This window comes from Lycium barbarum, chromosome 10, assembly GCF_019175385.1.
Source record: "Lycium barbarum isolate Lr01 chromosome 10, ASM1917538v2, whole genome shotgun sequence".
NCBI classification, from domain to species: domain Eukaryota; kingdom Viridiplantae; phylum Streptophyta; class Magnoliopsida; order Solanales; family Solanaceae; genus Lycium; species Lycium barbarum.
In genome coordinates this window covers 91,641,089-91,666,240 of record NC_083346.1, presented here as the reverse complement: position 1 = coordinate 91,666,240, position 25,152 = coordinate 91,641,089, and the positions used below count along the sequence as shown (strand labels likewise).

The 25,152-nt window shown below is 35.8% G+C and overlaps 2 protein-coding genes across 7 annotated transcripts; both read right to left on the bottom strand.

The window, feature by feature from the left end:
* Positions 1-3,263: 3,263 nt before the first annotated feature.
* LOC132613762 (putative potassium transporter 12) lies at positions 3,264-11,129 on the bottom strand. Its single transcript, XM_060327970.1, has 9 exons — positions 10,413-11,129; positions 8,349-8,577; positions 8,023-8,271; positions 7,412-7,462; positions 6,500-6,760; positions 5,858-5,910; positions 5,637-5,751; positions 5,255-5,509; positions 3,264-4,607 (listed from the first exon to the last, which is right to left on the bottom strand). The coding sequence occupies exons 1-9, from the start codon at positions 10,683-10,685 to the stop codon at positions 3,556-3,558; spliced, it is 2,538 nt and encodes an 845-aa protein (XP_060183953.1). The 5' UTR covers positions 10,686-11,129; the 3' UTR covers positions 3,264-3,555.
* A 963-nt stretch (positions 11,130-12,092) lies between these two features.
* On the bottom strand, positions 12,093-23,600 carry LOC132613763 (spermidine synthase 1). 6 transcript variants are annotated; one of them, XR_009572097.1, is made up of 11 exons: positions 23,221-23,600; positions 21,756-21,832; positions 21,552-21,674; positions 20,872-20,976; positions 20,495-20,567; positions 20,318-20,389; positions 20,045-20,240; positions 19,478-19,607; positions 15,914-15,961; positions 14,436-14,493; positions 12,982-13,262 (listed from the first exon to the last, which is right to left on the bottom strand). XR_009572097.1 is itself a non-coding variant. In XM_060327973.1 (10 exons), the coding sequence occupies exons 1-9, from the start codon at positions 23,375-23,377 to the stop codon at positions 13,224-13,226; spliced, it is 972 nt and encodes a 323-aa protein (XP_060183956.1). In that variant the 5' UTR covers positions 23,378-23,599; the 3' UTR covers positions 12,093-12,215; positions 13,193-13,223. The 6 variants fall into 6 exon arrangements, 5 of the variants coding, with proteins under 5 accessions (XP_060183956.1, XP_060183957.1, XP_060183958.1 ...); XM_060327973.1 differs by lacking the exons at positions 14,436-14,493; positions 15,914-15,961 and adding an exon at positions 12,093-12,215 and having other exon boundaries at positions 13,193-13,262; positions 23,221-23,599; XM_060327974.1 differs by lacking the exon at positions 14,436-14,493.
* Between the last annotated feature and the right edge of the window lie 1,552 nt (positions 23,601-25,152).

Sequence of the window (25,152 nt, the reverse complement as noted above, 5' to 3'; positions counted from 1 at the left end):
CAGGCAAAAAATAAAGACCACCCCAAATGAAGGCCAATCCGCGCAAAAAAAAGTTATAACATAGAGTGAGCTCCATTGACAGTACATCATTAGGTGAACTAGTATTTTTGTGTGGTTATACCAATAGTGACTAAAAAAGACCCTCTAGAATAAAGTTGATAGTTATTCAAGAATCATATGTTTGCATTGAGAAAACTATGAAGTCCGTGACTGGTTTGTTGATTGTCTGCTAGAGTCCTATTATGTTATTTCAATAGGTAAATTTTTTATCAAACTATAACCTAAAAGAAGAAAAGAGGATATTCGTCCCACTTCGTGAATTCTCAACCCCTCTCTCTCTTTTCCTATATTTTTTTTTTTTTGGAGCTAATGGATCTTTTACCGAGATGCTTATTCCGGATTTAGACACTTGTGTATAAAAGTACGTGCAAAACTTCTCAGGATCTTTCTTTAATTTGTTCTAGTTGGCGGATCACAGAAACATCGACATATATAAGCAGAAAACTTCAAAAGGAAGTTGGATTTGAGGGATATAAGAATATTTAATGTTTATATAATTAGGTACACAACGTTTGATTTTTGATATAAAATATTATATTCCTAATAAAAATTTCCCATAACTACTGGTACAATGTTTAATTTATTTTTTTAACTAGACTTTACTTTCCTAGTTTTCCCTTGAATATAATTGCTAAAAAAAAGTTTTACGATTTTGGAAGAAACTAAAGAGATTAAGGTGCAAATTATTTAAAGATTATAAAATAAAATGTGAATCATAAAAGAATGCATATGTTAGGGGTGCAGATTACAAACTACTCCTAATATTAATTTACAAACTTAGAGCCCGTTTGGATTGGCTTATAAGTTGGCTTATAAGCTGTTTTCAGCTTTTTTGAGTGTTTGGCTGGCCAGCTTAAAGTCATTTTATGCTTAAAATAAGCTCAAAAAAATAATTGGACCCATTTGACTTAGTTTATCTAAAACAGCTTATAAGCTGAAAACAGCTTATAAGCCAAAAAAAATAAGTTGGACTACCCCAACTTATTTTTTTCAGCTTATAAGCTGCAAACAGCTTTAAGCTGTAAGCCAATCCAAACGGGCTCTTAGTCAAAGAGTACGGTTGATGGGTTCTTGAGTCGTACGTGAATCGTAATAGGATAAGGCGAAGTTGTAATCACGAGGTTATACTTTATAGTTTATATCCTTAATCTATTAAATGTTTGTAACAATTTTATTTGAATGATTTTTATGTGTGCGCATACATATTAGAACAATATTATAATATGTTTAACACAACGCATGACACATATATGCATTTTATAATTAAGTATGTAAAGAAGAATTGTTCGACAAGAAGTCTTTAATTAGCTAGGAGCCGCGTAAAAGGTCAAGAAGAATTTAAAATTGCACATTGAAAAAAACATAGTTAGGTAAAACATCAAACTAATCCAAAACAAATTGCTTACCTAATTACTATACGAACCAATCTTTGGACAATCTACAAGTACATTTTTCTCCGACCATTTCTTTTCCTTATTATGAATGAATACATTTTTGCTCCAACCATTTCTTATTTATGTTGATAGATATATTTTGTCATCCTATTCTCTCATATAATTTTTATTTTTTGGATTTTTGTGCCTATTGTGTTAAAAGATGAGTTCATGTCCTTTTTTATTGGTTCTTTTATTGTTTTGGATTTTATAAGGATTTCTCTATCAGTTAAAGTAGAGAAATGGCAATTGGCTTCTTTCCTTCATGTCTCTATGCAAGTGTGGTCATACTTTTTTTTTAGAGAATTAGGTGAAAAGTGGTCCTACTATCCCCTGCAAAATTAACAGCTTGCAAACAATATAATGCCATCAGAAAATATCATGTAAAAGACGCGGTCTCATATAATTAATCATAACATTAGATACTCACAAAACTAACATGCTCCACATATATGCCTCCAGATGCTGAACAGAAAATGCACTATTATATAGTTTTTCCTTTTGCTAGAAAATGTTAGAAAACATAATAAATTGAAAATGAAAACAAGAAAGGCTTAGACGTGAAATCAATTTTTCTTGAAGAAGATATCCCGTCGTATATTAATTGAGAAAATACAGATAATTTTCTTTAGGATACAATTAAGTCAAGTTCATAGACGCGGATTTTTGTATGCCACTCAGGGGTGGGCGGATTTAGAAGACAATCGACGGGTTCACGGGAAAATTCATTAAATACCTATAATTGATTGTGAACTCAGTTATTGTTGTTTATTAACTTGCAGTTAGTGCGGGAATCCATAAACATTAAATCCAGGATTTGCCTCTGATGCCACTTCGTAGGGAAAACTTATTATTTATGGAGCAAAGAGACACTTCTCTTACTGAACAATCATGTTCGGTTTTATTCAAACTCAAATTCAAAATTTAAAATGCAAATTAGATAGAATTTTGATTATAAAAATAATTGTTAAAAATATCTATTTTAAGGATCGGTCCGCTCCCGCGCCCCAAGTCCAAGTCTGATACTACTTAAGATATACTATATACACATATTTTATATGTGTTAATCAAAGATACCCGGAAGGAATGAGCTTATATAAAACCTTTAAAAATGGCTCCAACCACCTATGTGGGGGACAATCCCACATCATAACAAACTTACTTGCAATCTTCCATTAGTTTGTTGTATTTCTCAGTAACAACTCAAATCTTAGTTTTTAATTTTAGCATTTCATTTTAAATATTGAGACCTTTGGATAGGTTGGCTTTATGTTTTGGGGCTTGGCATGGTTTGGGTTGGAACCCGAGGGGCTTGGAGGTGCTTTAGCACATTCTTTAGCTGAATTCACAACTTAAGCAAATTTGGTATTGGTGCGTCGCAATTGGGGGGCTAGCAATCACAATTGCGAAGGGGGCGTGCATCGCATTTGTGAGCTACTGGCTGATTTTGCGAGACCGCAATTGTAGACCAGTTGTCGGAATTGCAAAAGTCACCTGTAGTATAAAAGACTTATTTTCGAAAAATTTGACATTTTAACACTATTTTTGGACGAACTAAGCTACAAGTTGAAGGAATCTCGACTTGGATTTATCACCTAGCTTCAAGGTAATGATTCTACACTTACCCATGGTGATAGTATACGTTTTTATTCAAGACATGGACATCTAAATCATGAAATTGAATGTAGAATTGACAACATGTGGGCGGCAAGGAATGAAAAAATAGTCAATAAGTACTATCGAGTAAAATAGTAATAGCAATAGGATTAATAATAGTGATGTAGTAATAATAATATTCATACTAAAATGAATAGTCCGCATTTGTTCTTTAGGACAAGAAAACACGAGAGAATCATTTACAGCAAAAGCCTATAGAGGAAGATGGCAGAACATCCATGAGCAACAAATAATGAATAAGAAAATCACTTGAAGATGTAAGAATTTGTTCTCTTCTTGAAACATCATGCTTTCTTTTATGCCTTGAATAATTTGGCATCAAGAAAAGGTAATGCAACAGTTATACAAGGCCAGCAAGTAGAGATACATGTGGCAGGCACCAAGATCAAACCATGTATGTCATTCCCACTTGGATAATATTCATGTGAGGAACGCGCATTGTTGCAGCACCTCCTCTACAATTCTTCCTCATGAATGCATAGAAGTAATTTATGCTCAATTTCTTGACGAACCAAGAGTTTTTCTTCGCCCTTACGTCCCCATGTCCAAGCAAGTATGTAAATCCAGATTCTGTGGCTTCTCGGAGAGCAGATAGCTCGTATTCCAGACTAGGATCTTCGTCAACTGACATAACACTAGCTGGCAACGCCATATTTGCTACCGATGTTGATGGCCCTGGAGTTTCCAATCTTTGATCACGCATTAATGGAATCTTAAGCTCGTCCATCCCATCGCCATCTTGCATTTCGTACTCATCCCTTGACTTCACGGAAATGCTATCGAGATCTGGTTGATTTATGTTGCTTTCCAAAGCAAGTTCAAGGGACTCCTTTCTTAGAAACTTCTCAAGGCTATCTACTAAAAGTTGCTCAAATGCATGATGATCCTCTTTTCTAACATCTTTATAACCGTATCTAGCTACACAACGGAACATATGATAGTCTTTCAGACCAACCCTACGAAACAAGAACCTTTCTTCCTGAGGAACAACAGGTACTGGCACATATTTGATGCAGACAAAGACTATGACAGAGTGAATAGCTGGAAGATCCAACAAAAACTGTGCAAAAATAGAGGGAATGCCTTGAACTAGCTCATTGTATAGTAAACCGATCCCTGGTACTCTAACTGTCCCAAGAGAAGAGCCAAGCTCATGCATGAAATCCATTGAGATCTTCTGCTTGACCTCACTTTGGTACTTTAAGACACTCCCATAGTTCCAAATATACATCACACAGAGGAAAAAAGAGGCAAAAGCAAGCGGAAGCCAACCACCCTCCAAGATCTTGGATAGAACAGCGGACATATAAATGAGCTCAATTGATCCAAATATAAGTGGAAACAAGAGAGCCAGAAACAAATTTGTTTGCCATATCAGAAGCATTACGACTGTCACCAAAGTCGTGCTAACCATCATGACACCAACTTCAGCTATGCCTGCAATAGAGAAGGATAGTTTCATATAGAATATATGCTCAATCAAGGCTATCTAGTAATGATTGAAATGTATTTTCATTCTATCAATAACTTGAATTTATAATTTAATCGAAAATGAGCTAGCACTCTAATGTCGAGGAGCAAGCAGCCCTAGAACATTTTTCCTTTCTTTCTTCCATCTCTCTTATCTTGTGTTACTTAACTCCAAAATATGCTCCTAATAATATATTGGTATAGCTGGAGCTGCTTGAAGAGGTGAATGGAATTAAAAGGGAGAACAAACAGCGCAGATTCAAGCAAGTACTCCTATCAGTTTCATTTAGTATGACAGTGTTTGACTAGACACGCAATCAAGAAAAAAAAAAGGATTTTTTACACGTAAGTTATAGTACCAAAACTAACCTTAGAATTTGGTGGTCTTCAACATGTCATGTCATTTCCTAGGAGAGCATGACATACTAGAGGGCAAAATTGGAATATTAAGATTAAAGCGTTCCCAAATATAGAATATATCAATCTTTCTAAAATGGACAAATAGGGAAAGAGTGACATATAAAATGGGGAAGGATGGAGTATTATTAACTAGACGCAGAAAAATCTTTTGTTTGTTTTAAAAAAATCCAGAGTTGCTAAAGTGAGGTACCAACCATATGCATTGGCTATGTCCGTCGTGCTCTTGAAGGCAGCAACCACAAGCATGCACATTATCATCAAAAACCAATTAATGGCAGGAATGTAAATTTGACCCATGTGCCTCTTTGAGGTGTGAATAATCTTCAATCTAGGGAAACATCCAAGAGCCATAGCTTGCTTAACACATGAAAATGAAGCAGATATCATGGCCTGGCTTGCAATAATAGCAGCAATAGTTGCTATCCCAAAAACTGGCCAAAAGAGACTTTCTGTTGTTGACAAAAACTACAAAAGTGTCAAAGGAGTACCTAATAATAAAAACTATTCAACATTTGACTCTCAAGAAAAAGGAAGCAGCAAAGAGAATATCTACAAGTTGCCTCTTAGCAATAATACCTGGGACAGAATCATAAAATACTCTGGCAGTTGAATTTGGGTGTTTCATAACATAAGCAGCTTGACCAAAGTAGGCCGAAAAAAGGCAGGGGAAAACCACGCTTGTGAAAGCAATCTGCAGCAGTCAACTTACATCAGAATGTAAACAAATGCTGCAGATATCATAATTAAGGTAGGCGGTTGAAACTTTAAGTCAGGGCAAAAAAGAAGAAGAAAGGAACCTGTATAGACTTCACAGAGAAATGACCTAAATCAGCAAACATTGCTTCCGCTCCTGCAACCATTCTTTACATTGCATATCAACTCAACAACAATTGTTATTACTACCACACCTCAATCCCAAACTAGTTTGGCTAGGCTACAGAATCCTTCTACTACTCATTCCGCTCTACTCAGCCTCAGGCGCATTTCATTCCAATACTAAATAATTTGACTTGAAAGACAAATAATGTGTTCTCTAAAACTAAATGTCTTCCCAATGTAACACTTATTTCTACACGAACATTGATATCTCTAATCAAAATTAAAAGATTCCTTGGAAAAATAAGTAGGTTCTGTCGAGTTCCAAACTTGTGCTTTCAGAATCTGATGTCCTAACACTAGCCCATGGGAACGTCAAACAGCATTTATCATCTCTCTGGTTTTCCAGATGGACGCACATATACATGAATCATAAGCGCAAAAATACATTGCAATTAAGTTGAAATGTCAAGATCATCATACGTCCCATTAAACACACCATAAGAGTAGTAAAGAAGACGGCCAAATATATGTGCATAGAAAGTGAAAACTCAGATATCTTCATAAACCAAACTATTTTACGAGTATTAGACCATACGATGGGAGAAAAGAACGCCACGTACCTGTGATGCATAAAACACAGCCACCAAGTGCTGACCATCCATTGGTTGAGTTCTTCTTGAAGAACAGATAGATATAAGCTGGATTTAAAGCCCTTAAGACAGTTACATCATACTTCAGCAGGTTATAAATTCCAATAGAACCCAGACTGAAGAACCACAAAGCAAGGGCAGGAGCAAATGTAAAACCCACTTTGCTTGACCCATATTTCTGTATACTGAACAATGCGCCAAGGATGATAATTGAAGTGATAACAAGAGCATCTGCAACCAACATTTATAGGGTGATTTATGCAAAGTCACCTTAACATTGGCGTAGCCAGAAATTTTGCTAAGGGTGTTCAAACTTTGAAGAAGCAAATACATAGTTTTAGCTAATTATAGAAACATTTGTAATAGAGATAACAATTATATAAATCAAGACTAACATAAAGAAGTCAACAAAAGAAATCCTATTAGTGAAAGCATAACTTCAAATTTTGTCATGCCACTAAGATGAAAGGTGGTGATTTTCTATATCGCGTGGGACTTGGCTTCCCCACGGTACAACTAATAGCTAGAAGAGGCATGCTATTTGAAACGACTGATATCTTTGTATTGTTCTCTTGGATCCAGAATTAATATTACAGATCCTTAGGATTGGTATATTCCTTTCCATCCTGTAGTTTCCCTGAATCAAGCCGAGTATCATAACTCTTTCTACCCATCCTGCATATTGTCTCTTTTGTTCTATGCTGAAATGAGCCTTAAACTGTCGATTGATATTAGATTTGTAGTTTCGGCCAGTACAACTAATAGCTAGAAAAGGCATGCTATTTGGAACCAATTTCGCATTTCCAATAGAGCATAAGTTTTGCAGTTTAATTCTCAGAAGTAACTAGTAGCAGCAATCACAAAGAAAACAAGAAAACTCACTTGTGCCAAATCCCGGGATTCTACCTTGCAGCCCACTCACAGCCGACATAACTGCAACAAATGAGGATCATTAAAAGACTGGTCGGGTAACAAAGAAAACTTTTATTTTAGAGAACCAATGTGGTGCCAGATAACTAAAAAGCATAGACATAATCCTACTACAGGGGAACTAGAAAGAACAAATGATGAATAATTGCAGAACCCATAGTTCTAGATGATTTCGATGCTTTTGTCATATTAGCTAGCCTTAGCTTGTTCCTTACTATTTGACTGTTTTTTATTGAGGACCTCAGTTTTTTACATCATCCACTAATCCACTTCAATATGTACATATGTACACAAAAGTTTAGAGAATCTAAAACAAAATTGTCCATCTTATGCCAGTAAGAGTGGACCAAAAAGTACAGTAAAAATCAGCCTTTGGTAGATATTCTCCTTCACCTTTGAGCTAACTGAAAACCAACAGTGATAAGCATTTGTAATGAGAATGCAGAAGATAAAAAATGTTCACTCAAGCATGGTTTTTGGCCACTTATTGAGGATTTTAGCAGAGTTGCTTCTGCACCTATCCATGACAACCAAAAATTGAAAAGAAAAAAAAAATAGAATACCTGATATTGCTGGGGTCAAGATACCATCACCTATAATCATTGATGTTCCCATCAAAACCAACAACAAGAGAAGAGTTTTCAGAGAAGATTTACGTTCCAAAACCTCCTTTATATTTATAGCCCTTTCCAGTTCTGGAGTGGGTAACCTGAGCTTAAAACTTGATATGTATTCATCAGCTGGCTGTCGATTAGGAAGAAGGTTGACATTTGCGTACCTGCAGATCAATGAATACAGTGCAAAAGTTCCTCCTGCCATCAAAAATTATTCACTTGTTAAGGAAACCATCATTTCCCGAAAAAAAGACCCTTGTAGGAATTAACCATACCTTCTCCACTGTCATTGGCCTTGAGCACTATAAATACATATTTCATTAGTGGAATGAGAGCAATTGTGTATAACACAATGGACAATGCCCCTAAGACATCAACTTCTGATGTGATGGGAACTTTGCTGAAAATATCCGTGAAAACATATAAAGGGCTTGTTCCCATGTCACCATATACCACACCAAGCGTTTGAAATGCTAGAGCAAGTGTACTCAAAAGAGAAACATCCTGTTTGAAAGAGACATAAATTAGTAAAATAAGATATGAAGCTAGGCCATTGTAGAAACTCTATTCCCAATTAATAACAAGTACAAGCTGAAAGACGAGCAAGCATTGAAAAGGAAATAATTTTTATCAATTATCAAAGTTCGACCTTGGGTCTACTACATCCTTGCCTTGTATAGGGGCCAAAACTCGGAAAACTACTCCACAAATTTCCAGAAATTATAGTCAAGTCAATAAGGAATGCCTTGGGCAAAAAGGAGGAAGAGGGAGGGATAAAGTTTTCTTGGCCTCTAAAAGTTGGTCCCAAACTTTATGTTCTCAATACTCTCACTTTTTGTCATGCTTTTGGTTTGTTTCCTTTTAATTAATACTCATAAATTGCGTATAACCCCTACAGTGAGCTATACATCTTATGGTAACTCATATTGCCATCTCTAAACTCGAAAAAGGAGAAGAATTGCAGTAAGTTGACAGTCAGTGTAAAACCAGTCAATTTCTAAGAATCACAAGAATAATATATAGCAGCTAGCTGTTTGTATTGAAAAACTTAGAACAAATCCCAGAGATTTAATCCTATATTTGAAGTCAGTCTTCATCCATTATGACAACTTCACTTGTTTTCCCATAAAGCATAAACTTATCCTATCCCAGATGATATTGGTCCCAAAGTGCTCTAAGACAACAACAACAACAACAAGAACAACAACAACATACCAGTGTAATCCCACAAGTGGGGTCTGGGGAGGGGAGGATGTACGCTGACCTTACCCCTACCTTGTGGGGTAGAGAGGCTGTTTCCAGTAGACTTAGGCCAAAAGAAGTAAAATCAAAGTAGGATTAACCAAAGTGCTTTAAGAAAGAAGCTTATTTGTTCATATTTCTTAATGACCAATAAACAATTCAAAAGTTCACTGCACTTAAGACCAGATAGCTTGCATCATCCATTATGAAAGCTTCACTTCTTTTCCCATAAAGCATAAACTTTTCCAATCCCAAATAATATTGGTCCCACAGTACTCTAAGAAAGAAGCTTATTTGTTCATACTTCATAACGACCAATAAACAATTAAGAAGCAAGATGAATATACAAAATTCCATATAACTCCCACTGTGAGCTTCACATCTTATGTGAACTCATATTATCATCCCTAAACTCGATAAAGGATAAGAACTGCAGTACGTTGAAGTCAGTGTAAAACAAGTCAATTTCTAATGAATCACAAGAATAACATATAGCAGCTAGCTGTTTGGATCGATGAACTTAAACGAATCTCAGACATTTCATGGATTGATTTCTCAGATGGTTACTCAACTAAAAGTAATTATTATCTTAGAAAGTCACCCTCCTTCTTGATTCCAATTTCCTTCAACAAAAGTGACTTTCTGAATAATAACATCTGAAAACTCAACTCGACATGTCATCCTAAATTTCGAGTCAATATCACTGCACTTGAGGCCAGACAGCCAGGGGCGGATGCAGTAAGAGGCCAGGGCGTTCACCCGAACACCCTGGACAAAAAATTACAGTGTATATTTAGGGTAAATTTTCTGTGTTCATGTACATATATTAACTTTTGAACACCCTAAACATATATTACAGTGTATATTTAGGTCCAATTATTTTTCCAAACACCCTGAGTGAAAATCCTAGATCCGCCGCTGCAGACAGCTTATAGAAGCTTCACTTTTTCTCATAAAGCATAAACTTATCCAATTGGTACCACAGTGCTCTAAGAAAGAAGTTTATTTGGTTATACTTCATAATGACCAATAAACAACTGAAAAGCAAGATGAATACACAAACAGGAAAAAAAACTCAAAAAGGTACCTTTTTTTACCTTTTTATGGTGGTTGGCATGGGCAAGAGAGATCTGCATAGCTTCAACATCAAAAGAATCAATTCTTTTAGGCTTCTTAACAAGTCTTCTTCTAACAGATCCATAACCTTCTCTAACAATTTCTTCATCACCAAAAAGTGACCATGGTGGTGCTTCTGATGAGTCCACTTCACTACCATCAACCCATCTTGTTGAACCTCCACTTCCACCAGTTGTACATCTCTTCAACAACCCCACCGTACTACTACTCTCTTCTATCTCTTCTTTCCTCATTTTCCAAGAATGAATGAACCAGATTTGTTACTCCAAAACTTATATACTAGCAATATAATTGGTCCTCAATAATGCATTTTTGTCACTACAGTATGATTGGTTATGCTATTATCTCCTTAGGTAAATTACAATATCCTTTTCAATCATTTACTGACAAATCAAGAATCTTGAAAAGGCGGCTCTTTTTTTTCTTTTTCTTGTTGAATTTCCTTCATTACAGTTACAAAGCATCACATGGGAATATTATATCTCGTTTTTCCAAGATCCAAGTATGGGACTTCATGATATTTGTAGTAAGTAATATAAGTAACTTTTTCATGGAAAAAAGTAACAGAACAATCGAATTCAACGAACAGCGTTGACATTTTCTTCAGCGTGATTTTTTTTTAGGTTTTAATTTTGGTAGGTAATAATACTAAGTAGTAATAAATTACTCATTAATTAGTGACAACTTGTTTGTTGTAGCCATGTAGCTAATTAATAAAATAATATCATGTGATATATGGGTAGCTTTCTTGGGATAAGAAATGGATTTTTTTTCTTTTGGTACGAATAAGAAATGAATTATGGTTACAGTATAACTATCAAAAAGTATCAGGCATACATCACGTGATGCGCATTTTAATAAGGGAAAAGGATTAAAAATACCCCTCTACTTTGAAAAAAAGAGCTAAAAATATCCTCCGAACTTATTTTGGGTCAAAAATACCCCTCTCATCCTTAAAGTTTTCATATATACCCTTGTCTTGACGGAAATTATCCCTCAAAATAACCTGAAAGCATTTTTTAAACTCGACCCAACTAAATAATAACTCATAAGATCCCCTTATTCCCTCAATACGTAGGTTTGAAGTTTGAGGGAATTGGGGGAATAAGGGGATCTTATGGGTTATTATTTAGTTGGATCGGGTTTAAATGATGAAGCGGGTTTAAAAAATGATTTCAGGTTATTTTAGGGAATAATTTCCGTCAAGACAGGGATATATTGGAAAACTTTAAGGATGAGAGGGGTATTTTTGACCCAAAATAAGTTCGGAGGATGTTTTTAGCCATTTTTCCAAAGTAGAGGGGTATTTTTTGTCACGGCTCAACTAGAGAGCCATGACGGGTACCCGGAGCTAGCCTACCGAGCACCACCTGTCAACTTATCATCAAAGTCAACCTGCACATACACCATTCTCAACACAAAGCTTATTACGAAACGATCTTTGTTTACTTCTCAAAACACACACACACACACACACACATATATATATATATATACACACACACATATACATAAGCCCACAAGGCTACAAAATGATGTATAGAATACACACTGAAGAGATCACATAACATCTATTACCCACACATATGCATCTACGAGCCTCTAACTGGGATACTGAAATCATAAGGATGGGACAAGACCCCGCCATGCCTCAAATATGTACACAAAAGAATATACCAATGAGCAGCAACTTCGGAGTAGTGGAGTGCTCCTGTATATCTGCTGATAAAGCTCCTAGGTGTCTGTGCCGTCTCCCTGTCTACCTGCGGGCATGAACACAGCGTCCATAAAAGAAAGGACGTCAGTACGAATAATGTACTGAGTATGTAAGGCATGTATAATAACATAATAAAGAAATAAGAGAGCATAAGATGAAGGGATAACCTGTAACTGATTGTCTATTAAGGCGGAGTCATGCATGCTAACTTTTAATACTTTTATATTAAAACAACATCATATCATATATATACATACATAATAAGTTGACGGGTGGTGCTCGGTAGGGTGGTGCTCGACCATATAGGTACGGTGTGATCATCATTAGCCCGCGTCCGGGGTAACCATCTCATGTCGTCCACTAGTGGTGTCTGCCCGGCCAACTAGGCACGGTGTAATTATCATCATAGCTACCCACTACGCCCATCGTAGTGGTGTCTGCCCGGCCAACTTGGCACGGTGTAAACTCACATATACATAACATAAAACATGCATGAGAGCTCAAGTAAAAGCTATAACTCTATCGGAGTGGCGTAAGGTTGATAACCTCCGATTATATTATGGAACAAACATCGTCGCTATGTCTCACCTTGAATGAACTAGTATCATGAGGTGAGATCATCAACAATGAACAACATCAAGGAAATCATAAAATAAGATCATTAGTCTCATGATAGCATCAATTCATAAGCTTTATTGTCACGACCCGACTAGGGGCCATGACGGGTACCCGGGGCTAACCACCGAGCACCGCTCGTACCATTACCCATCGTACACATCAAGCATTCATTCATTAATCTTATACTCAAATCATAGGAAAATCATTTCTCACTTTGAACATAATTACCTTTTTATACATAAGCCCTTCGGCTATCAAAATAATATACATACAATAAGGACATCGTGAGACCATACTACCCACACATACGTATCTACGAGCCTCTACTAGAGTGCTAGACATAGGGACGGGACAGGACCCCGCCGTGCCCAAAATACATATACACAAAACAATAAGCAATGGCACCTCCGGAATAATTGAGTGCTCTCAAGGCCTGCTAACAGCTCCTACGAGTCTGGATCTCCTCCCTGTTTACCTGTGGGCATGAACACAGAGTCCAAAGAAAACGAACATCAGTACGAACGTTGTACTGAGTATGTAAGGCATGAATGAAATGAACATAATAGAGAAATCATAAGACATAAGATGAAGATATAACCTGCGTAACTTTTAAGGGTGGATACATTTCATATCTATATCATATATAATCATAGTACATGTATCATCATAGCGCATACATCATTGTATCATATATATATATCATCATCGTTAACTCGCGTCCGGGTAACCATCATATGCCGCCCACTAGTGGTGTCATGCCCGACCCTCTAGGCTCGGTGTAATCGTAAGCAGCCCGCCTTAGCGGTGACATGCCCAGCCATCTAGGCACGGTGGAATCGTATGCAGCCCGCCTTAGCGGTGACATGCCCGGCCATCTAGGCACGGTGGAATCATATGCAGCCCGCCTTCGCGATGACATGCCCGGCCATCTAGGCACGGTGGAATCGTATCATCATGTGTTCATCATAGACTTATCATTATCATACACCTCATAGACACATCATGACCTTATCATAAACTTAGCATCATCATATATTTATCGTTAAAACATACATTAGAACTTGAAGGCAACTATAGCTATGTCGGGGTAACGTAAGGTCGTGAACCCCCCCCCCCCCCCCCTCCTGATTACATTATGGAGTGATCATAATCATCATATCTCACCTTGAAAGAACTACCATTTTAAGGTGAGTGTACACCATGAACAACATCAAGGGATCATAAATAGGATCATTAACTTCATGGACATCATATCTTGCTTTAGAATCTCTAGGCTTAGACTTATCATCATTATTATCGTATTCATGTCATATTTCTCATCTTTATCTCATAAGATGCTCTTTATCAACGTTGACTCCTAGTTCCCAGAATGTAAGAAAGTCATGGAGAGGTAGGGAAAATAATATTATAGGAATCATAGAAGGATCATTAGCTTCGTAGGAATGTCATATCATGAGCTTTAGGACTTCTAGACTTAGATTTATCATCAGTATTGTCATGCTCGTAACGTATCTCTTTTCTTTATCTTGTATGAAGCTCTTTATAATCGTAGACTCATAATTTCTGATATGTAGGAAAATCATGGAAAGATAGGAGGATTCATGCCATAAGAGTCATGCCTTAGAAAGAAGGGACTAGCCTTACATACCTCTTTCGTTTAACAATTCCATCGCTTGATTGTTCTCCTTCAATGCTCACGTTTCTACCTTCAAGAGAATTCGCATTAACATTAGCTAATCAATTATATGAACGTGCTTACTAAAGCTAGAGAAAATTGGGCAGCATTCCCTTAGTTTATACAACTTTCCTCGTATCATATATCAATTCCCAAACGTCTGTAATAACATTCACAACATTATAACCAACAATCTTCATTCATCTACGTTGTCCACATTTCACAATTTCACTTCAATTCCTCCATAATCATGGTCATAGTACACTATTACGTTTTCTCACATATAATGCTTATCTCATGTCCTAAATGTCATTTATAACATAATTATAATCACAACATATCAATATTCATGACTTATTCCAAACTACCACTCAAAATGTCACTATCCTCACATTTATGACCCATTTTCTATATCCTTCTACAATCCAAGTCTTTCAACCTCTCATTACCTTAAACAACATGGAATGATCATAAAACTTACCTTAGATAGTGTAAAAATAAGCCTTGAGCGGAGATACTCCTCTTGCACCAAAACTCTAGCTTCACTTCTGCTTAGATTCTTTGTCTTGGATGAACTCTAGTGAGCTTCTTACACTTAACTCTTTTGGTTTGATGAAGTTGATCTTGAATCTCTCTTGAGTTCTTATGGAAGAAGTGTGTGGAACCCTCTCGAAGCCTTGAGAGAGATGAAGAAGTGTGGGAAATGAAATTAGTGAAGTGGGATCACATTTATATAATTGAACCTAACTCAGCCCGTCGGGACTTCCACGGACACTTATACGGTCCGTATAACATTGCACGGCCCGTATAAGTGGTCGTGGTTCACCACCAGGCAAACATCATCTCTGCTGGGTGTGATACGGACCCTTATACGGACCATATAATGTTATACGGACTGTATAAGTCGGTCGTATAACCCCATTTCCCTGAAATGATCTCCGTCATTCGTTTGATCTCCAATCCTTATGGAACCTTCTTGACACTTGTTTAACACCTCGTTAACAATCTAAAGGACATTATAACTCTTCTCCCAGGCATCATTAAATCATTGCTAACTTATCACTTGTAAATCCTTTCCGATTCGTAACGTATACCTTGCCTTTCTTAGCAAACTTTCTTCTCTTACTTCGAATGCCTTTGAAATCTCAATTAGGATCATCAAGTGCTATTTCTTACTTATCGAAACATCGTATACTTTGTGCCCTTCGCTAGTCTATTCACTGTACATGAACGGATTTTTTTTTCCGAGGTGTAACATTTATAATCTCTAGAAATAGAATCATCATCATCCCCATCATTATCATAAAACACATCTTATCTCTATCTCATAAGAAGCTCTTAATAATCTTAGGCTTTCAACTTTTGGAATGTAAGAAGGTCATGAGAACATATATAGGAGATGGTGATATAAGAGTTATGCCTTTTGAAAGAAAGGGACTAGCCTTACATACCTTTACGCCTTCTTAATGACTAAACGTTCTCCTTCCAAGCTCACAACTCTACATTCAAGAGAATTCGTACTAAATTAGATCATTTAAAACATGCTTAAGTCTAAACTAAAGCGACTATGAGCTAACGAAAATTGGGCAGTATTTCCTTTGTTTCGACAACTTTCTCCATATAATAAACAGCTCCCAAACATTAATAGCAACACCCATAATACCATAATCAATAGACTTTTTCAATTTAAAAATTGTTCAATCCTCAAAACTCCTTTTCAAAGTCATTCATAACCATAGCTACAACATAATACCATATTCATTTTCACATAATACTTCCTCATATAAACACATGGACATGTACCACAACATCAAGTTCACCACATTCATATTGTCTACTCTGATTTCCAGCCACAACAACATGTACGTGATACTTCAAAACAGTCCAACCACACAAGAACAACATACCTATGATTTTCAGAAAATCGGGCAGCACTCCCCTATATCTTTTACCTCTTTCCAATTCAAACCAACACCAAAACAATAAGAACAACATCAACAATAGAATATCCAAGTTATTCCGTCAATTTCCAGCCATAAAATACCACAAGAACAACTTCAAAACAGTTCAGCAACTAACAACATCACAGCTACGATTTTTTAGCTTTATTTCACAAGTTTTCAACCGTACAAGTTAGTCACGACTTCTATAAGCTCAAATACACGGAGGAGAGAAATATTCTTACCTTTACTGAGCTTGCTTCACCTCTAAGAATCTTCTAAACCCGGCAACAACAACAAGAAGTTTCAACTTGCATCTAACACCTTAAGAGTGCTTCTTCTTACTCTCTTGGAACTCTTGAGATAGAACTTGGGTAAAACCCTATTTTTTTGGCTTAGGGTCTTTATGATCTGATTTGGGAGGGTCTTAGAAGCTTATGGAAAAAGTTTCAAGTGAAAATAACTTAAAATGGCCTTTTAAAACATATTTAATATGCAAGAAGGTCAGCCACGGCCATAGTGGGTCCCAGCGAGGCTGACTGCGTAGTCTCGTGAAAACACGAATATCTCTCTACTCCGATGTCGTATGGACGAACGGTTTGTTGCGTTGGAAACTAGGCTCGACGAACTTCAATTTAGGCTTTTGTTTCACTTCAAAACTCCTAATATACTAGGAGATACCCCTCCAAAGTTGATCCAAAATTTTTGTTTAAAATTCTTCCAATTTTTTTTTCCAAATTTTCGACAAACTTGTTTTCTTCGATTTGCTTGGTCCCGGAACCTTTAGACACTTGCTTGACACTTGTTAAGAGTATTCATTAACCTTATAAGGGTTCCATGGTCTCTCCGAGCTTACGTTAGTTTACTTACAACGCAAACGACGCGAAATTTTTTCGAGGTGTAACATTTTTGACCCTTTTCCCTTTTAATAATGTTTAGTACGCATACGTCATGTGATGCGCATTTTAATAATATATACTTTGGTGCATCACGTTTTAATAATATATACTCCTTCCGTTTCAAAAAGATTGTCTTAGTTTGACTTGATACAAAGTTTAAGAAATAAATGAAGAATTTTGAAATGTGTGGTCCAAAACATGCCTTAGATATTTGTTAGATTGTAAATCATCTCATAAAGTTAAATTGTTTCTAAATATAGAAATGTGTCAATCTTTTTGGGACAAACTAATAAGGAAAGTGAGAATTTTTTTGAGACGGAGGGAGTACTACTTAGGTTTAGTACATATGTTAACCCTTCAGACACATACCGAAATTCCTTTGACACAATCTAATTTTATGGGATAAATTTTACACACCAAATCTTTCTCTAATCGTGCCTAGTATACATACACCATTTTAATTTCGTGATACTTTCATATTTTACACATAAATAAATTGAGTGTGTGAACATGTAAGTAATTTGTGTTTTAGGCCTTATTTTGGCACCATATGTCAAATTGTATTTTATTTATATTTTTGAAAATCCATCAGCTTCTTCCCTTTTAGAAAGTCACCGTTGGTCGTATCACCACAATATCACCCCCACCTTTTCTTCTTCATTTCATAATCTACTCTCCGTTCAGTTATTAGCCTTTATTTTCTTTTAAGTACCATTACACACTAATTATATTTTCGTCATAACAAACAACAATAAAATAAAGTAAAACATATCAGGTTATAAATCCAAACAAAGCTTTAAAAACAAAACAAGGAATGTTACCTCGACATAAGAAAACGTGAGTTTGATACTCACTTGTGGGCTGTGGCGACCAACATCGTTTCTTCTATATGTTTATTTTTTATTTTACAGTTCACAAATTACTCCATAACCAGAACAAGATTAATAGCTAAAACAAAATTTTCCTCTTTTGAACTCAAATCAAATTTTTAACGCAAATAAGAGAGCAATGTTGGTGTTTTTAGGCGTGATCAGCATCTTCTTTTTCCTTTTGGGCTGAATTTAGGCGTTAGTCTCCAACTTCATCCCTTTTGGGCTGGAAATTTTAAAACTTCAGATGTATGGATTTGAAGTTGGGACTGCAAAGGCTAACCTCAAACCAAATATTTAAAGTTCGACATTGCCAACTCTAAACATTTGGGTTTGAAATTAGGTTTGACAGTCCCCAACTTCAAACTCGTATATATGAAGTTTGAAACTTCAGACCCAGAATTTCCAACTTCAGTCCGCAAGTCAAAAGTTTAATTCTGAGGCGGCTAAAGAATAAATACTTTGTAATTCTCAACTATTCTTTAACCAATGTTGCTCAAAGCGACTATTTGTGCACTTGCCCGAATCTCAAAACAGCCTATCTTTGATGGAAGAGCTAAGACAAGAACAAATGTTCAATCCTCCACAACGATTGACGTTGTTAGGTACAAAGCTACGTTTAGCTTGTTTGAGAACTTATAGAATGTCCAAAAACATTTCTTGAAAACATTGGCTAAAAAATAAACTGTTACACTCCCAAACACTCATTTTGACAAAATCTTTTCCCAATACAAACAGATCTTGGAAAGCTTGACCAAACAGACTCATACATTTTCATATAATAGTGGCATCATGAGTGGAGAGATAGAGGTGCAATTACTCGTAAAAAAAACTCAATCATTGAGTTCAAGGTTGAGCTAAAGATGATTACTAGAACTAGAACAAAAGCAACAAGGCATTGATAAGCCACTGTGAAATAAGGACTCATTTTCCAATACTAGACGATCCTGTCTTGTATAGGGTGGGAATAGAGTGTTCTAAAACAGCTAAATCCTGCTCCTCTAAGGACTCATTTTTCTTTGGATTCAATCACCCTCTTCGCAAATGATGGCAAACAGAACGATGCAGAATGAATCTGGGGACCCAAAAAAAAAAAAAGGAAGAGGAACAAGTCAAAATCACAGCAAGTACTAGAGAAGTGAGTCCGGATGCGCAACATTACAACAACAACAAGCCCAGTATAATCCCACTATGTGGGGTCTGGGGAGGGTAGAGTGTACGCAGACCTAACCCCCACCTTGAAAGGTAGGGCGGATGCGCAACATTGGCATTGGAAAAGAGAACCAGAGAGCAGAATGACATCATACCTCAGAGTTGTAGAACTTCAAGGGTCCTCTAGTTTTGGTGTGGCTATCATCAGCATCAATGGGGTTAATTGGATTCTTGAAATCAACTGCTGGTCCCTCAGTAGAGCAGAGCATGAAACCTATAACACCACTGAAATAAAAAGAGACAAACGACCCAAACTGGGATCAGTACTGCATCAGAGTATCCAGTACGTCAACAGTAGGTATTCTCAGTTACCACCACCATCCAAAATAAACAAGGAAAAAAGGGGCTTTTTTATTTTTTGGCCCACTGACCGAAATTAATTACGGACACTAGCCAAAATATACAAAACATACCCTGATTAGGTATATAATATGTATACTGTGTATATAATATGTATATTTATGTATATTATATGTTTATTTATGTATATAATATGTATATTATATGTACACTGATATTTAATAAACAAAAAATACACATTTGCTGGATCTTTGGGCAGTCCCAAAATGTAATTATCCAAAAAAAAAACATGAAAAGGCATGAATGACAAACCAGAATAGCAAAATAATGCATACATATCAGCAAATATCTTGAAATTGTACCTTGGATAAGTAGGAACTGTGGTCCAGGCATAGTTGACTGAGCCTTTGAAGATTTGGCGGCAGTTTGCCACGATATCTTCAATTATGTGCATGTGAAGCCATATGCTCTCCGCCTGCGTACAGACAACCCCTCCAGGACTCAGAGCCCTTACTACTGATTCAAAGAAAGGCTTTTCGAACAACTCCTGGGCTGGACCTGGAGTTACAAGAAGAAGAATTTAAGAGATGAAATTCTACGACAGAGGCACTAGTAGGAAAGTAAATTGATATTACCTATGGGGTCAGAGGAGTCCACTATAACTGCATCATAAGTTCCTTCTGGAACATTTTTCAAAAATGCAACTCCTGTGGAAATGGGAGAGGAAAAGGGAAAGCCCGTGAACAGGTAATTGACAAATGCACAAAAAACAAACAAAAAGAAATTAGTTCTGTCATCGTCTCAGATCATACCATCACCAACATGGAGTTTAACTCGGGGATCCTCATATCCTATAGCTACATTAGGGAAAAATTGCTTAGAGACCTGGTAAAAAAAAAAATTATGAGATTGTTGCAATGCTCCACCAATCAAAATTTCCGAGGAAACTGATGAGCAATGAACTACAGGGATCATATAAAGAGATAACTTTTTTTTTTTTTTTGATAAGTAATCATAGAAAGGGATAACTTTTGCAGTATCTTCCACATCAAGACCAAATATGCCACAGGGCACTGGAAAATACACGTGCAACAATTTTTCTCTACCCTTGGCACAGATAAGAGAAAAGAAAGAAAAAAGAACCAAAGTACAACTTTAATTAAAAGAATGAAGAATTCAGCTGACTTACATCAATTACCATCTTGTCAATCTCACATATGTCTATCTGTTCAACAGAAGAATGACGAGACACCTCACGCAAAACACCACCATCACCTCCTCCAATAACCAACACCTAAAGCAAGAAAAACAAGCTTGAAGTGTGGCAGACAAGTAAGAAGACATTAATCTCTAATTCCATAAAGTATCTTTTTGCAAAAATAAGGATGCATGCTGTATGCATGATTCTTAGTAAAGGCTGGCAATCTTTCCCACTTACAAGTTCTCCTTCCCTTTTAACTTAGCCCGTCTGATAACCAAAATGATAGCACGTACGAACATGCTTATAGACTTACTATAAAATGAAATTACTAGGCAAAGCCATAGAAAAATAGGATGCAAGAATTATCACATACAGTGAGTTTAAGAGGAAAGGAGTTTGGGTTTGAGAGCGTGCTAATTACTTATATCTGTTCTTCAAGATATGACAAGTGAGAGTTGACCACCCACAGGCATTATACTTCTTATCTACAAAGTAAGAAGCAAATGTGGATATAGCTTCTTTTATTTTGGGTTTGTGCCATTGTCAATGGAAACTAGCAAAGTGCAAAAGGAATTCAAGATTGACATTATATAAACATCAAAAATACATAATCTCTAAGATTTTCTATTTTATACTGAGATGTTAAATTTCACTATTGAGTAATGGACCTTTTTGGGGTTTGGAATTGAGCAAAGTGGGAGATGAGTGATCATTTCTTGGTAAGCACATTCATCCCGCTCTGTGAGTTGTATCACACCATCCAAAATAAGCACCTTTCCATAATTTGATGACTGCAGCAAAAATGAACCAACAGAATGAGCATCAAAATAGTGAGAAGAGCAAACTCACACCTTAATGCATCATGAAATTACCTGAAAAACCATGACATTTTGGTAATCTGACTTCCCCTGAAATAATATCTTTTCAACCTTCAATGAGTGTGCTTCCCCTGCATATAAATTTCCAACTTCAAAACTAAGTCGTCCCATAATAATGGAAATCATAAGAAGGTTAAGACACGCATCACTACAACTGACTAAGGAGTATTTCTCAAGAGGTGTTAATAAAAATAAATGAATTTCAAAATCTTCCACATATATTATATAGGAATGAGAACTGATAAATTCGCCATATAGATAAATTATGTTGGTAATCTACAGAGTGAAAACAACTGCACCTATGAGATATTCGTAAAACATAGCTGATTTCAAGCTCACGATTGCAGTAAGTTGACGGTCAGGTAAAAAGAGTCAAACAATGATCTATCCTTTGAATACTAAGAGTAGAGCGGAATGAATACATATGTTGAGTTGAGTTGAATTCGCAGAGCCAAAACATTCATTTTACAGGTTACAGTAAAGCATTAAAAAGATCTGTGGTTCTGGAAATGCACACAAAAGTAGGAAATCATAAACCTAAAACAATAAACCAAACGCTTATCATACACAGGAAACACTTCTTTTCCAACTAAGTACTATCAAGTACAGATAATTCCAGGACAAGGCACGAATTCATCAAAGCTAAAATCTTTCTAAAAGACGCAAAAGCGGAAGGACTAGAAACAAAAGAACAAGAACATTACAATTACTAAAAACCCACAGAAAGGCAAAAAGCAACTGCAAGCAATCACCCAAAAAACAGAGGTTTTTGTTCCAAAATCAATTCACCAAGTAAAATGTGTGTCTACGAGATGCATAAATAGATCCAACATATAAGCAGTAAGTACACCATATGTATATAGAAAAGATTTAAGCCTCTTTATACATATCTACTAAATACTAAAAACTCACCAAAAGATAAAAAAAAAACAATTGCAGACATTAGCCCAAAAAAAAAAAAAAAAACAGGTTTACATTCCAAAAAGCATAAGTAGTAAAATGTATGCACTTAGGGGTCATTTGGTAGGATGTATAAGAGAAAATCATACATGTATTAGCTTTGGTATTATTAATCCCCTATTAGGTAGTGTTTTTCAACCCATGTATAACTAATACATGAGTTATACCCATCTTCAATTCTTATACATAGCAAATCGTGGTATTAGCAATACAAGGGTCATTAATACATGTATAAACATGGTTAAAGACAGAACTGGTCTTAATGTCAGCATAACTAATCCAACATTACTAATACACTACCAAACGACCCCTTAGATTCGTAAATAAGAACAACTACACCTCAATCTTGAACTCGTAGCAACTGATGATATGAAGCGTCAATATCATTTTCACGTTATTCAATAAATATAAAACTTGTATCATATATGTAAACACAATCCTTTTTCCTATTATGTGGGAAATGCATACATAAGAAGCAAAAAAGGAAAGAGAGACTGACCAGGCCAAAGCGGGCTAATCTCAGAGAACCATCCAGGTAAGATAGAAGAAATGTAGGGTGATTCATTGTTATTATTGACTTCCTCCATTTTCTCCTCCTCCTCCCTTGCTCTCTTCACAGGCAATATTAATTCACTTGCGCTGCTCTCGTTTGCCATTTTTCCTTCTTATTTATATAAGGTAGAAGGAATTGGCTACGTAACCCTTGCTAGCCCTGATTGAGGGATACTTCACTCGACTCAAGTGTGTGTGACCACACAAATATTGACTCTAATTTGGAGTAACAATATGCTTAGGAAAGACGCGATGATTGTGTCCTCTTCCTTTTTGGATTCACCCGTATTTTTTCTCTCACTCAGTTCACGGCCTATTTATAATTCGGCGCGGATCCAACACTAGGAGTCGTCGATTAATGCACAAATTATATTATAATGTAGGAATTAGGATTTCTGTCGCTAAAAATAATATTGACGAAATGGTCTTTTATGACCGCTTACGATTTGAATAGAAGAAACATCTCTCATGTACTTCTTCCCTTCATTTTTATTTATCCACTTTTGCCTTTACACATTCCTTAAGAAATAATAAATTAAGTTCATAATTTGCCAATGTATTCATTTTAGTTGGTGCATATTTTTATTGGATTTGAAAAATAATTTGAAGTGAGTATTTAATTAATACTATGGGTAAAAAAGGAAAAAAGAAATTATCTTTTCTTGATATACTAAAAGTGACAGGTAAAAGTGAAAATTTATTTTTAGAATACTAAACAAGTAAAAGTGAACGGATGGAGTATTATGTTTAGATACTTTATTTTACGTGCAAACACTTGAAAAAATACACCAAAAGTATCTCAATTTTATTTTTATTTTTTATAACTGTGGTATTCGAGTCAGGTTGTGCGCGCTCAACTCATTTCACGGGATAGGTGTCACCTCCCACCAGCAACACATACCAGGTAACCATGTCTACTAGGGCTAAGACAGATGAATGTATCTTAAAATCTTGTGGATATATTACTCTCTTCATCCCAATTATGTGATACCGTTTAACTTGGCACAATGTTTAAAAAGAAAGAAAGACTTTTGATATTTGTGATCTAAAACAATCGTTAGTCATTTGTATGATTATAAATAATTTCATTATGGATAAAAGATGAATTTTAAAGTTAAATTATTTCTAATTATAAAAATGTGACATTATGTTTACACACATTTATAAAGGAAAAGATGTCCCATAAATTAGGACAGAGAGCTGATTTAAAATACAATTAAAAATATGAATATTAAAAACAAAAATAGTTTCAGACATAAGTGTCAATTAATTTAAAACTGTCTAAAAATAAAGTGTTAGCGGGGGTAAAAGGGAATGCATGGAGTAATTTTCAGCATGGATTTGCGTCCATTAATTTCTTAATTTTAACTCAAGTTTGAAATATTCAAATGCATAAAGTACTGCAATTATCTAGTAAGGAAATTTTTTATAATAAATAAATGTTTGTCACTCTTTTGAAGCTTGGGAGTCCTATTTTAGATTATGGAGGTGTGATTATTATAAAATGATGGGTTTTAGATGTGAAAGCGTTGGGCATTGCGCCCACTCACAAACTCCACACAGACGCAAAGGTCAAAATAAGAAAAAAGAGGGGTCGGTGGTGGGGATTTGGTCTCGCAATTTGTCATGAGTAATCTTATCTTAATTTGGTAGGTCATAGGTGGCATCTACTTTTTTAGCAACCGTTTTCACATTTTCTTCTTAGGTAATTTAGGTTACTCTACAGTATTAGTAGTATCATGTCTTCTTGGAATTGGTCAAATTGAACCGTGTGATCTTACTCACTCCGCTTTAATTTGTTAATCTGATTTTGATTTGATACGGGATTTAAAAATTTAAAGAAGATTTTTCAATTTTGTGATTTTAAATTAAAATATGT

Bases quoted from the DNA above. Each gene is read 5' to 3' on its own strand.
- LOC132613762 (XM_060327970.1), bottom strand. From the start codon at position 10,685: ATGAGGAAAGAAGAGATAGAAGAGAGTAGTAGTACGGTGGGGTTGTTG. The intron at 5,752-5,857 runs GTTCCTTTCTTC...TGACTGCTGCAG, and splicing joins TCTCTGTGAAGTCTATACAG to ATTGCTTTCACAAGCGTGGT. The intron at 5,510-5,636 runs GTATTATTGCTA...TGTCAACAACAG, and splicing joins ATTTTATGATTCTGTCCCAG to AAAGTCTCTTTTGGCCAGTT.
- LOC132613763 (XM_060327971.1), bottom strand. From the start codon at position 23,377: ATGGCAAACGAGAGCAGCGCAAGTGAATTAATATTGCCTGTGAAGAGA. The intron at 20,241-20,317 runs GTAATATCAATT...TTGTAACTCCAG, and splicing joins GGACTCCTCTGACCCCATAG to GTCCAGCCCAGGAGTTGTTC. The intron at 19,246-19,477 runs GTATGATGTCAT...TTGGGTCCCCAG, and splicing joins TGAAGTTCTACAACTCTGAG to ATTCATTCTGCATCGTTCTG.